Genomic DNA, 17,203 nt, shown 5'->3' on the forward strand with positions numbered 1-17,203 from the left:
CCTGTATGTTCTCATCCAAATCATTAAAGTAGATGACAAACAGTAACGGGCCCAGCACCGAACCCTGAGTCACACCACTAGTCACAGGCCTCCAGTCCGAGAGGCAACCTTCCATCATCAAACTCTGCTTCCTTCCATGAGGCCAATTTGCTATCCATTCTATCTCTCCTTGGATCCCATCCGATCCAACCTGATGGACCGAATGGCCTAATACTGCCCTTAAAACATATGAGGCAGCATGAAAACCAAGCATTGGCCAGAAATTCTCCAAAAACACTTAAAGAGATCAATGCATTCATCGGCATCACATGGAAAGCAAGGGCAGATAAAAAAAAAGGGAAATGCAGATGTTTATATAATGAGCTGCCAGAGAAATATAATATTCTTAGTCACTTAAGACCATAAGGCTGTGGAATTGCAATGCAAACCAATTATGTGAATAACATTACTCTCTCATCAGGTAGATGGAAAGGTTAATTTTTAAATTTTATATCACAAATTCCAGTAAGAAATGTCATTAATCATAAAAAAAACAATTATGTTCACATTAATTTTTCATCGGAAGTGATTTGTTATGAAATATTAAAGTATTGATTCAAGTAGCATTTTTCAAATGCCAATTGAGTGCATATTTAAGATGGCACTTCACTGGAGTACAGGGAGACTGCTGTTTCTGGAGAGACGCCACGTTTTAGATGAGATGTTAATCTGAGTCCCTGTCTGCCATCTTGGGTGAATGAACAGGACTGCATGGCATGTTTCGGAGAAGTGGCCTGGAGTTCCCTTGGACAATATTTAGCCCTCAACCAATAGCAAAAAAATGTAACAGATTATTCGGTCAGTTATTTCACAGTTGCTTTGTTGACCTTACACATCAACTATCTCTATACTCACTACATCATAGACGCAAAATGTATTTAATACACCGAACAATTGAGGGGAAATATTATCAAGCAAAGACACATGAATCTGTGCAATCTACAATCTCAAGACTATGTATACACTGATGCTGAATATATTCCAGACTGAGACTAATATTGTTTTAAACGAAAGACAGACACAAAAAGCTGGAATAAATCAACAGGTCAGATAGCATCTCTGGAGAAAAGGAAGAAATGACATTTCAGATTGAGTCCCTTCTGCAGACTCGACCAGAAACGTCACCTATTCATTTTCTCCAGAGATACTGTGTGACCCGCTGAGTTACTTCAGCCTTTTGTGTCTATCTTCAGATTAAAGCAGCATCTGCAGTTTCTTCCTACACATTGTTTTAAACAATATCAGGATATGGGAATTGATAGGAATGTGGACAAAGTACAGAACCTTATTGAATGATGGTCTCTGCCTCCAAACCATCATAGATATTCTCTTTATTCTCTCCATCTATATTGAATTTAAGTACACTTGTTTTAATATGTTATGATTACAGGTCGTTTAACTATTTCACCATAGATGCTGCCTGACCTACTGAGTAACACCAGCATTTTCTCTTTATTCCAGACTTGCAATATCCACAGTTTTGTTTGATTATTCGACAAGAGACTGAGATTTACTTTAGATGCATAATTTCCTTCCACTCAGTTCATTCTTGTAATCAAGTGTGTGGAGAAACATTCACTTGGACTTGCAGCACCTGCTTGCTTTTATTGGGTGAAATTGCTTTAGTTTCTGAAAGTGGAGAAAGTGGAGACACCAGGAACTGCAGATGCTGGCATCTTGAGCAAAATGCCAAAGTGCTGGAGAAACTCAGCAGGTCAGGCAGCAACTCTGGAAGGAATGGATAGGTGACGTTTCATGTTGAGACCCGAAACTTCACCGACCCAAAACATTACCCATCCATTCCCTCCACGGATGCTGCCTGACACGCTGAATTCCTCCTGCACTTTGTGTTTCAAATAAAGAAACTCGAATGAAGCCTTCCTTTGACAATCCTTGTCGTGCTAATGTCGTCTGCATTTGCTGACACCTATCTGTGTCTTCATCAAAGCCTCGCGTAAAAACCCTTCAGGTTAGGAGGTGCAGTTCGATTGCAGCAATGCTGATGAAAAAAGGTCATGCTCGGCCTATTATTAAAACAATTCCACTGGGAAATTTTTAGAGAGAGGGAAAATCCAGTATCAAGAAAAATATTACATAAGTGATTTAAGAATATTTAGACTGAAGAAGGGTCTCGACCCGAAACATCACCTATTCCTTCACTCCATAGATGCTGCCTCATCCGCTGAGTTTCTCCAGCACTTTTGTCTACCTTCGATTTTTCCCGCATCTGCAGTTCTTTCTTAAACATAAGAATATTTAGAACTATCTTTTGAAGCTTTAAAATGCCACATGTAATAATAAACGCTGCCTGTTCTCCTCCTTTGAATTGGCCAACCTGTTTCTGTTGGAACTGGTTACAGAGTTTTCTCATTTATGTTTATTCAACTTCCAGTTAAACAGCAAGCTTTTGAGGCTCCCTCACAGGTCTGATTTTATCATCCATATGTTGTAATGTGACCTGCCCGTATAGGCAGAGTCTCTGGGAGCAGTAAGCGGTTTTGCATTCTTCCCTGCAGCAGTCTGCTCCGTCGCCAGATGAAAGGTGAGGCTCTCTCCTGTCCTAGATTAGAATCCAGAATGCCCACACTGCCCCTCCATCTGATCTCTGTAATAAGACTTTGAAATGTGCTCCAGGCAGCTTCTCTCTCGCTGACAAACAATTCTCAGAATATTATATTGAAGATAACATTACGCTTTTGGTTTCTGACAATGCTACACATGAAAATGTTCCCTGGGCATTTAAGGGAGAGAGCAGGTCGGGGAATACAATTCCTGTTTAAGAAGGAACTGCCGGAAACTGCTGGAAAAATTGAAAGTAGACAAAAAATGCTGGAGAAACTCAGCAGGTGAGGCAGCATCTATGGAGAGAAGGAATAGGCGACGTTTCGGGTTGAGATCCTTCTTCAGACTGATGTCGGGGAGGGGGGGAAGAAAGGAAGTAGGAGGAAACAATAGGACTGTGGGAGAATTGAGAAGAGGAAGGGGATGGAGAGAGAGAAGTCAATGTTCATATCGCTGGGGTGTAAACTACCCAAGCGAAAAATGAGGTGCTGTTCCTCCACTTTACGCAGGGCCTCACCCTGACAATGGAGGAGGCCCAGGATAGAAAGGTAAGATTGCGAATGGGAGGGGGAGATGAAGTACTGGGACACCGGGAGATCAGGTTCGTTAAGATGGACTGAGCGGAGGTGTTCAGCGAAACGATCCCCGAGCCTGCGCTTGGTCTCGCCGATATAGAGAAGTTGACACCTGGAACAGTGGATGCAGTGGATGAAGGTACACAAAATTGCTGGGGAAACTCAGCGGGTGAACCTCTGCCTCACCTGGAAAGACCGATTAGGTCTTTGGATGGAGTTGAGGGGGAAGGTAAAGTGACAGGTATCTCATCTCCTGCGGTTGCAGGGGAAAGTACCTGGGGAAGGGATGGTTTGGGTGGGAAGGGACGAATTGACCAGGGAGTTGCGGAGGAGACGGTCTCGGCGGAAAGCAGAAAGGGGAGGAGATGGGTGTTTGCTTGTACCCATCTCACCGTGTTTGCTTGCAAAATACTATTTTGATTTCCATGAAGACAACAGAGCCATCGATTTCTCAGTAACATTGAGGACAATGAACCTTATAAATGTAGAAAAATCCTAATAAATTAAACACAAAGTGCTGGAGAAACTCAATAGTTCAGACAAGAGATGCTTTTTGGAAAACAAGCATTTGCAGTTCTTTGTTTCTCGTAATAAATTGGTATAGATATCACAGAAATGGTAACATAATATTTCAATACCTCCTATCATCAAATAACTGACATTTGCTCATTGTCATATCAATTCTGACTGACTTATTACCAACTAATGCACCCAGCTGAATACTTTTAAAGCATTTTCTGTAATGTCAAATCGCAAATGTCTTTGTGAACAACACGACCAAGGAAGGCTCTGTCTGCCAAGAGTGTTTCTCCTCAAACAGGTGCTTGCACTCGTGTTTTTTTATGTTCTGTGCCCCTGATGTTTGAAATGCATGGATCATGCATTAATTAGCTTCCAGCAGACATTGAAGTGAAGATCCGTTAGTTGCTTTTCATCTTCAGCACTTCAAGAGCGGTAGACAGTCTGGGACTAGAACAGCTCATCAATATTAAATGGATTCATTTTAGGATTTGAATTACCACAGTTTTCACTTCACTTTCTCATTGTAATGCGGTTTATTTGTATAAATCTGGGCATAAAGATCGTTTATTTTCTTTCAAGTGAAGCTGCAGCACGTTTTGGATTTTTTATGAAAGGCAGAATAATCTGCATCTGCTCAGCAGGTCTGGCAGCATCTGTGGAGGGTGATATGGAGTTATCTTTTGCGGTCTAGAACCTTTCATCAAAACTGAAAAAGTGAGGGTGAAAATGTTTTAAGAAGGCCCTGTTGCCTCGCAAACCCTTCACACCATTCAACTCCTTTCTGCATCCACCTGGTCACAGACATCCCCTCCTTTCCTCCCCTTCCCTTTCCCTCATCTTAAAATTCCTTCTTCTCCCATCAGGCGGAAGACACAAAAATCGAAAGCAAGTCTCAACAGATTCAAAAACAGCTTTTCCCCCTCCCTGTTATCAGACTACTGAACAGTCCTCTCATAAGCTAAAGGCGTAGTCCTGATCTCCGAACCTACCACATTGCTACCCTTGCACTTTTCTTTCCTCAGCTTTCTCTGTGGCTGTAACACTGTAATGCTGTAACAGCACATTATGTGGACTGGCTGTGTGTGTGCAGAGAGCAGGCTCCTGCAGGCTGATCATTTGTTGTGAGCCCCTGTCTGTCCCATCACTGGAGGGAGACCAGCAGGAGGTGAAACATCCCCCCCCCCCCCTCCCCCCAGTGGTCCTGTAAAGGACACAAAGTGTTGGAGTAACTCAGCGGGTCAGGCAGCATTCCTGGAGAACATGGATAGGTGATGTTTTGAGTCGGGGAGCCTTCAGTCTTGTGACTGGCCAACGTGGTCCTCTACTTGTCCCCCCACGGCATTGTTGCATGAACAATAAGCAGGTCAGTCTGAAGAAGGGTTTCGCCCCGAAACGTCGCCTATTTCCTTCGCTCCATAGATGCTGCTGCACCCGCTGAGTTTCCCCAACAATTTTGTGTACCAGCAGGTCCAAACATATGGATTGTGTAGGAAGGAATTGCAGATGCTGGTCTAATATCAGTCTGAAGAAACGTCACCCATTCCTTCTCTCCAGAGATGCTGCCTGTCCCGCTGAGTTACTCCAGCTCTTTGTGCCAAGCATATGCCCGATCCCTGCTGAAGGAAGAGGGCCGATGTGGAGCTGCACCACACAGTGTGAGGTGACCCCAGCTGCTCCCCGAACACCTAACCTTGTTCTCACCAGGGGTTTGTGGGGAAACATAAAAATACACCAGTTAAATTTCAAAGCTGCTGTTAAACACCTGCTTTAAGTGTTTGTGTCATTTTAAATCACCGACATGCCTTTGCCATTTGACAGTGGAAGAACGTGGGGTCAGCTGATCACGGCATAGCCCCAGCTGCCAGGTTAGAGTCCGAAGTCAGTGGGGTCAATGTGGGATTCCCAGTTACCCCTCCACCCGCCCCCAGGGTTAAAGTTCACGCCAGGAACCATGCAGAGCACTTCTGTTGATTCCATGTCATCATTATTCAAAAATAGGATTGAATTAGTGTGAAATTTGTAAAGTGCAGATGACAACAAAAACACAGAGTGCTGCAGTAACTCAGTGGGTCAGACAGTATCTCTGGAGAACGTTGATAGGTGACGTTTCATGTCTGCCTGACCTGCTAAATTACTCAGTTTCCTAGTTACTCTGACATACTTGAGACGCCACAGTGGGGCTGCCTCACTGCATCACAGACCCAGGTTCGATCCTGACTATCGAGCTGCTGTCTGTATGGAGTTTGTACGGTCTCCCTGTGACCTCGTGGGTTTTACCAGTGGCTTTGGCTAGGAGATCTTTATGGGAAAAACATTGACTTTCAGATTCGGTCTCCTGGAGTCTCCATATCCCAGTTCTAGCCCCACCCCATTCAGCAGTCTGACTGTTTTTGGATATGATTTCATTTCCTAGTCCATCACAACTACAGCTGCAATAGTTGATCATAGCTCTCGGCCCACACATTATATCATTATATCTAAGTTTCAATCGTTCCATTGTGCGGAGACTAAACCCGAGCATCCTCCTCTGCAACCCATAAGCTGGGCCAGTGCCTCACCCGTCTTTCTCCCCTCACTCTGTCACTGCAGCACAACCAGAGGTAAGATCTTCGAGCTCATTAAATATGTGATGCCCCATTATATTACGTGGGACGCAGTGAGGGATGCAAGGAAAGACACACTGCAAGGTTAGTGTATCTCTCCAGACAACTGTATCCCTTGCTGCAATCATAGGGGATTGTAAAAACCACATCAGGGTACGTGTCTGCGGTCTCCAGAACTATGTGTAAGTCTTTCTCCGTGTTTAGGTTGTACTTGCCTTTGTGGTGGTGTAAAACAACCACAAATTGGATGTCGTGAGAGGTAGGACGGAGCCTTCAAAATCTGGAGTTTACAAGAGAGCGAATGACCTCATTGAAAGAATCATAATTCTTAGAAGGCTGGTCCCCTCGTTAAAGAATAGAGAAATTTGGCTCTTGATATAAGACAGTGATTTAGAAGTTGGTGAAATGTCGTATTTCTCTACCACAGAAGCTTGTGGAAGTCCCATTTCTGAGTAGCTTCAAGGCAAGAATGAATAGATTTAGGTCAATGAAGACAATGAAGTAAAATTATATAAATGCATTGAAGTGAAGTTTATGTAGAATTTCAGATTTGATCTTCCTGAATACCAGAGTGGGCTTGAGGGTCTGAATGACCTACTCTTGCTTCCATTTCTTATGATCTATGATGTGGCATATTGTACTCAGCAGAACTATAAAATATAATAGATAACTCTCGATGCACTCCACAGACCAATGCACTCGTACATACAAACATCTTGCTTTTCTGGAAAGAAGATATCTTTCGCAATAATTCTTCAGATCTCATTATCACACAATGAACATGTACTTTCTGTGACAGTGACGGAGAATCCCATTTAAAGATTTAAGGTTAAGATAACCCAGTCACAGATTTAATTCTTGGACTTAATATGGAGTAGAAGGCATAGTTACCATTCACAGTCCGCACTTCAAATGTACAAGGATAATGTTCAATAAAGAGCATGAGTGATGGAATACATAGTTTGGAATCCAATGACACTAAACCCAACACTGGGCATTACTTGCAAGGTCAACCTTTACCCATTTGTACCTGGCCTGAGAAAGTGAAGGTGAGCTGCCTTCAGTCGCTTCAGAAGAAAGCAATTGGACCTCATTAGACGTTATGAGGTAGATCAGTGGTTCCCAACCTTTTTTAGCTCATGGCCCCCTTGGAATCTTTTAATTTTTCTGTGCCCCCCCCCCCCCCCCTGACATTATTAGCAGAAAAAAAGGTACTTCAATATTATAATACCTTCCATAAAAATATCAGTGTCTATTAATTGCACATATATTCTCTTTTATTCTATTCCACAAACATCAAAAATATTTCAACTACATAGATTTAAATTTATTAGAACTGGAATTTAGGAGGCAACAGGGTGGTAGCTCTGTGGCCCCCTTCATTGAACCTGTGGCCCCCTAAATCCCAATTTTTTTCTGTGGCCCCCCTGAAATGTTCTGTGGCCCCAGGTTGGGAATCACTGAGGTAGACAGTGTGTGTAGGATGGAACTGCAGATGCTGGTTTAAACCGAAGTCTGAAGAAGGGTCTCTACCCGAAACATCGCCCATTCCGTCTCTCCAGAGATGCTGCCTGTCCCGCTGAGTTGCTCCAGAATTTTGTGTCTGTATGAGGTAGACCTTCCTCTCCAAACATAATGCACTAAATCCTACCCTATAGCGAATGCAGAAGCAATGTTTACCACTCACCTGCAGCAATTTTGACGTCCAGGGCTGTTCTAATCAATGCCATCAGGGTCGATGTGAAATGCACGGAGCCATCTTCCGCTATCGGCATGTTCATTCTCACAAGCCGCTGAAAGTGAATTGCGATGGGGATAGTTAGTGGGGATTTTTGCACTGACTACAGTTAAGCACTAGGAATGTGGCAATCTACACTTTCAACTGTGTTAACCATTCATTTGCTGACCGAAGCGGCTTCCAGTCCCTTTTCTAAGACGTGCAGACTGCAGAGAAAGAGGGAAATGTTTCCTGCTTTCCGCTAGAGAAGCAGAGAAAACAAGCTTGAAATGAAGTTCTGGTTTAATTTGGAACATTTCTGGGACATTGAGTCTCCATGAGCTGCTGCCAGATTCGACATTCTGGAGAATATTTTTACTCATCGGCATTTCAAGCACAGATACACCTGATTTTGAGGCTCGTAATAGCTTCAGTGTGATTGCTGGCAATCATTCCTCTTGCTGTAATTCCAGCATCTAATCTTTCTGACAGGAATATGAAAACACTTCAAGTAACAAGCAGTTTATTTTTCTGAGACAAAAATATCTAATTGACAATGCTTCAGAAAGTTGGGAAGCAACTTTAGAGGCTCCGGTCCAAAATTTGGCCAAGGTGACAAACATATGCAGTGTTAGGGCACTGAGGGTTGCAGTCAGTAGACCAAAGGTTAACACGAGTCAGCATTCATTAATCTGAAAAAACAGTGCAACGCAACCGATAACTTGTTCAAACGGCAAATGCATTCAAGAGCAAGAGGGAGAGGAGGAGATAGAGAAACACAGATGGAAGAGCAGGCAGATGGAATGTTCTCCAGCAGAGCAAAAGCAGGCAGAGACTTGCATCTAATTCATAGGACTAGCGATGGGGCACATGCTGGAATGCAATGGCACATGAACCGTACAGGGATCCTGTCCTGCTATTCTGAAGTGAGGGCTGTGGAAGATCTGAGAGGCCAAGGTATAATTACAGAACAAAGAGAGAGAGAGAGAGGAAAAAAAAGACAACCTTAGAGTCCTTTTTAAATAGAAAGCAGATTTTCAGGAAGATTTAAAGCGAGATCTTCTTGCGAACATTAAGTGAATAGAGAAATGAAATAAAGAAAAGTGCAACAACATAAGGTTCACACAAATGGTCCATTGAATTTAAAATAAATTTACTTCAAAGAGAATAGAAACAAAATACAATTACAATGCTCCACTGAACATCTACAAGTTCTCAACTAAAAGGTGCTGTTATATTTAGTCACTGTGATAACTGCAAATACAGTTACATTTATTCACAGACAACTCAATTATGAAAATGAGTGGATATGTATTGCATTCATCAGAAAAATGTTGATCTATCCAAAACATTCTGATCCCTCAAAGCTTTGCTCGTGGAAAATACTTAAATTGCTGTCCAAATGTTTCCCAGCCTCTAAACCTATCACAATTTATTTTAAGCCTGCCTGTCCTATCCCTCCATAGATGCTGCCTGACCGCTGAGTTCCACCAGCACTTTGTGTTTCGTTCAAGTTTCAAGCATCTGCACATTGGAACAATGGCGCAGCAGTAGAGTTGCTGTCTTACTCAGAGACCTGGGTTTGATCCTGACTACAGATGCTGTCTGTGTGAGGTTTGCACGTTCACCCTGGGGTTTCTCTGGGTGCTCCGGTTTCAAAGACACACAGGTCTGCAGGTTAAAAAAAATTTTAGTACCAAAATTTTCAGTTGTTCCTAGTGTGCAGGATAGTGCTACTAGCGGGTGATTAATGCAACAATGAGGATGGTGGGGAATTGAAACTGTGACTATCAAACATACAATTCATCAGTATCCTGCAACTGTTTGTTTAATTTTTAACCAGGACAATGAAAATATGTTCTGTTACCAGGTCAACATCTCAATAATTACAGCTTCTTTCATATTCAAAAATCCTGGGGGGAAAAATCCTGCACCATATCAAAATCTATGCAGGAGGGAGAGGAGAGGAGGGAGAGAGGGGATGGAGAGAGAGAGATAGAGAGGGGAGAGAGGGAAAGGGAGGGGGGAGGGGGTTAGGATGATGGGGGAGGGAATGGGAGAGTGAGTGGAGGGAAGAGGGGGGGAGGGGGGAGAGGGCGTGTGGCGAGGGGTAGGAGGGGGGGGAGGGAGAGGTGGGAGAGAGGTGGGGGGGAGAGTGTGGGACAGGGGGGGGGCGAGTGGTGGGCCAGGGGGGAAGGAGAGGGGGGAGAGGGGGGGGAGGAGTGCGGGGGGGAGGAGGGTGGGCAGAGGGAGGAGACGAGGGGGCGGGGGGCATCGGGCGGGGGGGGCGGAGGAGGAGGAGGGGAGTGAAGGGAGAGGGGAGGGATGTGAGGGATGGGGGGGGGGGGGAATATAATTGGATTATCCATGATGGGAACATTAAAACTATTTGAAATAAAAACCAGTGTTACTGAGCATTTCTAGTTGAGCATTTGTGCATTAAGATTTGGATAAATATTTTTTTTTTTAATGGATTTATGTAAAGAAAGAAATTGAACACTTTTGGGTAATATCCCTCCAAACTTGCCAATTTGGAAAAACGCAAATAAGCTTCAATACTATTGACAATGTGACCGTGGAATTACTATTATTATTATTATTATTATTATTAATGTTTAGTGTTTTCTGAGTCATTTGTAACTGTCACTGTATGCCATGTTGTTACTTGTGGGCAGAGCACCAAGGCAAATTCCTTGTATGTGAATACTTGGCCAATAAGCTTACTTACTTACTTACTTGGAATGAGGAATGGAACAATGAGAATAACAGTGACACTAAATATAACAGCACGCGTAATAAAGCACAGGTCTGGATTCGACACACAAGGCTGGGTTCGTGTACACTTGGTTCATTCTCTACCTTGTAGGCGACTCTGGCAGGACATTTCTTTCCCAGACCTAAGGGTGGACACATGTGTCTCAGCATCTCATACATGTCATTGTAAGTGATGCGGCCACTTGGGAAAATAAATGAGGCAGAAAAGGAACACAAAAGGGGAACAATAACAAACAAGGGAAAAAAAGAACAGATATCCAGGTTAATCATATTCCAAAACATTGGTGAAAGATTTTCCAAAGCACGGGAAGGTGTCTTTTTCCCATGAAATCTAGGTTTGGTAATCCCTGTTTCAATTAGGAATGATTGACGGTTTAGTAGATGGTAGAATGGGAGTATTAATGATGGCTCCTTTCAGGGCAGCATGCCAAGATATCTCCAGCAAACTCATAAAAGCTCAACATCGGAGTGAATGATACATGATGATCAGGTCAATCATTCCTGTTCAGATGCAGACAGTCAGGGCGATTGGGATACTCTGCGTATCAGCTGATTTCCAAACCTTATACGCCAACCCATGTGGGCAGTTCTTTCCTAAGCCAACAGGTGGTGAGATAATGCGCAACAAATTGTACATATCCTTATAATGAATCCGGTAACTGGAAGAAGAATTTCACACGTTAGAAAATGAGACCTACAAAAATGAATTTATGAAACAAGGCTTCATATCAGAAAACTGACTGTGACTGACACAAAGCAAAAGGGGAATGCAGGAAAACAAAACAGGCAGAATGAAAGAATAGAGAGAAAAATACATTGAATTGGGACAGAACTGGAATAAATTCAAATGCTATAAAAAATAATACATATCCTCAGCCAGCCACTCTTGTAGCGGCAAACATATTGCCCTTCATTGGTCAAAAGTCACCTTATTCTGGTACTTTGTGTTTTAAATGTGATTTAAACTTCTCCCATTGATTTTCAATTCCTCTGTACGGAAAAATCTGCAGTGCAAGTTCCACTCATAACTTTTAAAAACAAAAGTTTTGTTTTACTGGATGGGTTGTATCATCTAATACATGGGAGTTATAAATATTTCTGCATTGGATTGTAATGGGCACAGCCCCTTTAAAGTGCTTGCTTTGCGATTTCAATGTGTTTGGCTTGGGTATTAAAACAATTGGAAATTAAGTCATTATTATGGGCACTGATTTTCACGCTAATAGTTTTTAAGCTAATTATTGATTGAAAACCCCAGACAGTTCATGAGGAAAACAATACTTACATTTGGTCTTTTGAGGGTATAATGAGAGGAGTGACTGTCACTAATAACACGCTCACAACGGAAACACAAATACAGCAAACTAAACAGCTTTGATTTAAATGGTAAACATGTTCAATACCAAAACCTGAAAATCTACACAATGATTACAATTGAGCATCATCGTAAATATTGTGCCAGAGTTACCAGGAATTGAATTATAATGAATGGGAATAATGCAATAAAACTGACATATTTAAAGTAGAATCCATTCATCTTGTTTGATGCCTGTCGCTTTTGATAGGATACTCCGGGCTGCATTCAATTTTCAGTTAATGGAACCTGTTCTTCACATATATTACTGTCTGAGTTATTTAAAAAATATATCAAATATGGGTAGCATTGACAGAAGTTCCCTGACATTTATCTGCCTTTGTACATGTCCCTCACAGAAGGAATGTGTGGGAAGGAACTAGTTAGTGAATGGCAGAGTGCTCTTTGCTTCCTTTATAATGTTTGTTCTTTCAGGACTTTTCATTTTTATTCCTTGTGTACAATTGATAAGATTTTCACTTGTTCTTTGTGGTACTGTTTTAAAGATCTAGTTATCCCTGTGCTATTGATTTTAATGGAATGAAATGGCCAGTCAGAATGCGATGCACTGATTCAATTGGGGATAGATTTCTCTGCACCCGAGATATACAGCAGATACTGGTGAACCAGATGTACAAACAGACAGATATTGTAGACCAATCTCATCCATTCAGATTCCAATTAAACAGCCACAATGGAGATCTATTCTAACCTGGGGTTTTGCTACTACACCCTCAGGCTTCAGTTGAGTTGATGAAAATGCAGGTTCTAAGATAAAACCAGCAGGGCACAGTCTAAGCTTGTTATCAAAAGGCTACACAACCTCTATACGCATCGTTCATTTATCGGTTGTTATTATATTGTTATTTTGAACAAACTAATGTGGTTCCCTGTTCTCTAAGGTTTGGCCTTACAGTTGGATATGAAGTTCATATGTTCATAAGAGATAGGAGCACAATTATGCCAATTTGGCCCATAAGTCTACTCTGCCATTCAATCATGGCTGATCTATCTCTCCCTCCTAACCCCATTCTCCTGCCTTCTCCCCATAACTCCTGACACCTGTACTAATCAAGAATCTATCTTTGCCTCAATAAATATCCATTGACGGCCTCCACAGTCTTCTGTGGCAGTGAATTCCACAAATACACCACCCTCTGATTTAAGAAATTCCTCCTCACCTCCTTCCGAAAGTAGAGTTGTAAAAAGTAGAAAGTAGAGTTTAAATTCACAGCTAATTATCCTGTGACAGTGTTTTGGAGAACTCAGTTTAAAAAGGGCATCCTTGTGTGTCCCAAATGTTTACACTGCAAAATATCTCACTATTGAAATGACCACAATATAATCATTCTAAAATCTAACTGATTTGTGTTGCAGAACCCTGCCTTGGCTTCGAGCAACACATATAAACTGTCTCTGCTGCTCTTGCCTCGTAGAGAGGGCAACTTAATGTTAATGATGTTAAGGGATAGGTTATCTATATGCGTGGAAAGGAACTGCAGATGTAAGTCAGTGGGTCAGGCAGCATCACTGGAGAAAAAGGATGGGTGACGTTTCGGATCGGAACCTCTTGCCTCACTGTATTTTGATTCACCTGTTAAGGTCACTGGCTTAGACCACAGATGGCACAGAGATTAATGACAATTTTCCGCAAAGTTCACGGTCAGTCACATCAGCTGTCACATCAATGAACGGTCCTTCCATTAGCTAAGGGGCTGTCCGATCCACATCTACCCCATTGTGGACATTGGACTTTGCCTATGGAACTGGTGCGCTACAATGCTGAGAACTATATTCTGCACTCTGTAGATTCCCCTTTGCTCTAACAATTGTACATGAGTTTGACATGATTGTATTTATTTATTTATATATATTGTCTGATCTGATAGCATGCAGAACAAAACAAAGGTTTACACTGTACATGATAGTAATAAAACCTAAACCTAAACAAATGCAAAATGCTCTTTGCAAGCAAACTAAAACAAAGGGAAACATCAAATTATCCATCTCCAAATAACCACCACGCAGACGAACCCAAATTCATTCTGTGAATCAATCATATTAACTTTCTATCACATAGCTGTTTGCCTTTTATCCCGAATGAATGATGCTTGTTTTATGTAGTTAGTTACTTCAATAGTTTGACTTTATGAATTTCTTTGGAAATCTCTGACTGCACTTGCCTGAAGGTTTTTTGTCAGGTGTTTATGTATAAATATGTTGATCTCTTCAGCCCTGACAGGTGGAAAGGTAAAACTCAGAATGTAGTGATTCACGAACTAGATCTTAGCACAAGTTTACGAATAGGTTCTTGTAGGTTAAGGACGATAAGGAAGTAAAATGCTATTTTGTCCTCAGTCTGGGCTCCTTCAAGTCATACAGCAAGGAAATGGACTCTCCAGCACAACTTGTTCATGCCAACTATTTACATGTAATTGACCCATATTCTTCTCAACCATTCCTAGCTATTTAAATTGTCAGAGTGTGAACCTTCAGGCAAGGGTGGCATGGTGGCGCAGCAGTAGAATTGCTGCCTCACAGCGCCAGAGACCCGGGTTTGATCCTGGCTATGGGGTGCTGTCTGTACGGAGTTTGTACGTTTTCCTTGTGACCCTCCCCCGTTGCTCCCTTCCTCCTCCTGAGTCATTTTACCAGTTCCACCGTTCCCCACATTGTTTCTCTTGAGGTCACAACTTCCCAAGCCAACAATGGACCTCCCAGGCAACGCTTTGCCTGGGGTTATTTATGGCTGGCCTTATCTCTCCTCCACCTCTTTAACACCCCCCCCCCCCTCCTATTTTCAGTCTGAGAAAAGGTTCCTACCCGAAACATCACTCGTCCTTTTTCTCCAGAGATGCTGCCTGACCCGCTGAGTTAGTCCAGCACTAAGTGTCCATTTTTGACATCGCACATGTTTGGCATTCAGAAAACTCTAACCAGTTAAATATCGGGCAGGTAATTTTGGAAATAAGTTCAGTTTTACTCACCAGGCTCCTGGATCATATTCAGCCCAGACTCGGATGAACTCATCCAAGTGATGAGGTCCCAAGATAGAAGAGTCTCTGGTTAAATATTCAAAATTGTCCATAATGACAGCTACAAAAAGATTCAGCATCTGGAAGAAGGACAAACATAGTGTCCACTAGATGAATTAAACAACATGAAACATAACTGTATAATAAGGCAGTATCAGAAGAAATTCATTAACATTCCCTGGTGCCTCTGTAGATGCTTTTTAACATAAACAATTGCAAATTTATTAAAATGGGAAACCGGAGCTTGAGGGGAAAAAAGCACTTGATATGAGTATTCTGTTTCAATGACTTGATTAGGAGATCCTGTCAGCACACTGTGCAGTGACCAGCTGGTGATCAGCATTGACAGAGGAATACACAAAGCAGTTAACCCATTGCTGTGGAAGGCACTGGCCTGACCATATCTCACTCACCGAGAGCACTTCCTTTGAAATTGCTGCTCATGGCAGGGTCCAGAAACAACCATTGGTTTGCCAGTTATCATCAACTTCAATCACAATGAAATGCTGTTTTAGACTCGATGTAATAAAAAGGCACTGCAGATGCTAATTTATACTAAAGATAGACCCAAAATGCTGGAGTAACTCAGTGAGTCAGTCTGAGAAAATGGATAGTCTGAAGAAGGTCCTCCATTCAAAACGTCATCTATCCATTTTTTCCAGAGATGCTGCCTGACCCGCTGAGTTACTCCAGCATTTTGTTTTGGACTCTATTTTATTTTGGAAGCCACGAATTTCAAGCTAAGCCAATTAATATGTTCAAGCCCTGTAACAGAAATGAACAATAAAGTCCTGCAAACTGTGAGATCACCAGTCAGTGGATAAAACACACATCTGCCACAGTCTTGGTGAATTTTTGCAATGTATCCATTCATTACACCTAGAAGTGAAACATTAAGAGCCCTATCCCACGGTACGAGTTCATTCCAAGAGCTCTCCCGAGTTTGCCCTGATTCGAACTCGGAGATTTACGGTAATGGCCGCTCGTCGGTACTCGAGGCTCTCATGGACATTTTTCAACATGTTGAAAAATCTTCACGAGTCTTCCCGAGCTTACCTGCCGTTAGCGAGTCTTCCCGAGTACCTGCCGATAGCGATACGAGCCGCAAAGAGACGTCCCAGAGCTCCGACGTACCCGCTACGTTCATTCTCCGTGCTTACCACGAGTTTGATTTTTTTTTACTTCGGGAGAGCTCTTGGAATGAACTCGTACCGTGCGACAGGGCCATATCTCTCTGTCTTGATTAAGGAGGAACTCATTATTAAATACAATAGTTTGGATTTATTGGTGGTAAGCTATGTAATGCCATTTATCAAGGGGTAAGAATCTATGAAGAATGTCGATCTGTGTAAAATGATTCATGACTATTTGGTGCCAACATTCATCCTTTTTTTTAAAATGTCTACTTATTCTAATAATTGTTTAATAAACAAAGCATATAGATTTTACTGAGGGAACGCACGTACATCTTTTAATGCTGAGGAAAGTAGAGTTTCTTCCTCCCTCTCTGAACCCATTTGCATTCATGCGTCATAAATATAATGGGTGAAAAGTCCATTCTTGATCTTGGATTTCGCAGGGACGGCCGCAAGATAACGTTGATGAATCAAAATAAGATGCTATTTTCATATCCCGAAAGCAACGCAACTTCACTGTGTGTGACTAAATAAGATGTTTTGCAAGGACTTATTTTGATTTACTACAAAGTCAGTCCTGCGGAATGGGCCTCCAAATGGATAAGCTTACATCTGTTCCTCCTGAAGATACATCTGCACCACATCAAAGTGTTTACATGCATGATAAAGGTCATTGCAATGAGAAGCAAATGCACCTGGGCTGAAGAGCTTTAGCTGGTGCCAGGGTCACGGAACGAACAAAAGGTCTTTGATGCTGTAACAGATTGGATAACTTTAACTTCTGCTTTATTCCCAAGAATTAGTCGCACCTCTGTATAACAGCTGACGTGCGATAACGATGTTTTTCCAACCTAATGATGGAGGTCTTGCACTCAGCATTGACTA

The 17,203-nt window shown here is 42.2% G+C and overlaps 1 protein-coding gene across 1 annotated transcript in view; it reads right to left on the bottom strand.

Annotated features, from left to right (window-relative positions):
• The window catches only part of cacna1b (calcium voltage-gated channel subunit alpha1 B), a 499,280-nt gene that overhangs the window by 29,129 nt on the left and 452,948 nt on the right, over positions 1–17,203 (bottom strand). The window contains exons 41-43 of the mRNA XM_033049244.1: positions 15,135–15,262; positions 10,878–10,974; positions 7,989–8,094 (exon numbers count right to left, since the gene is read on the bottom strand). Of these exons, the coding sequence (XP_032905135.1) occupies positions 7,989–8,094; positions 10,878–10,974; positions 15,135–15,262 (331 nt within the window). The remainder of the gene's footprint in view (positions 1–7,988; positions 8,095–10,877; positions 10,975–15,134; positions 15,263–17,203) is intronic.

This window comes from Amblyraja radiata, chromosome 32, assembly GCF_010909765.2.
Source record: "Amblyraja radiata isolate CabotCenter1 chromosome 32, sAmbRad1.1.pri, whole genome shotgun sequence".
Classification (NCBI taxonomy): Eukaryota; Metazoa; Chordata; class Chondrichthyes; order Rajiformes; family Rajidae; genus Amblyraja; species Amblyraja radiata.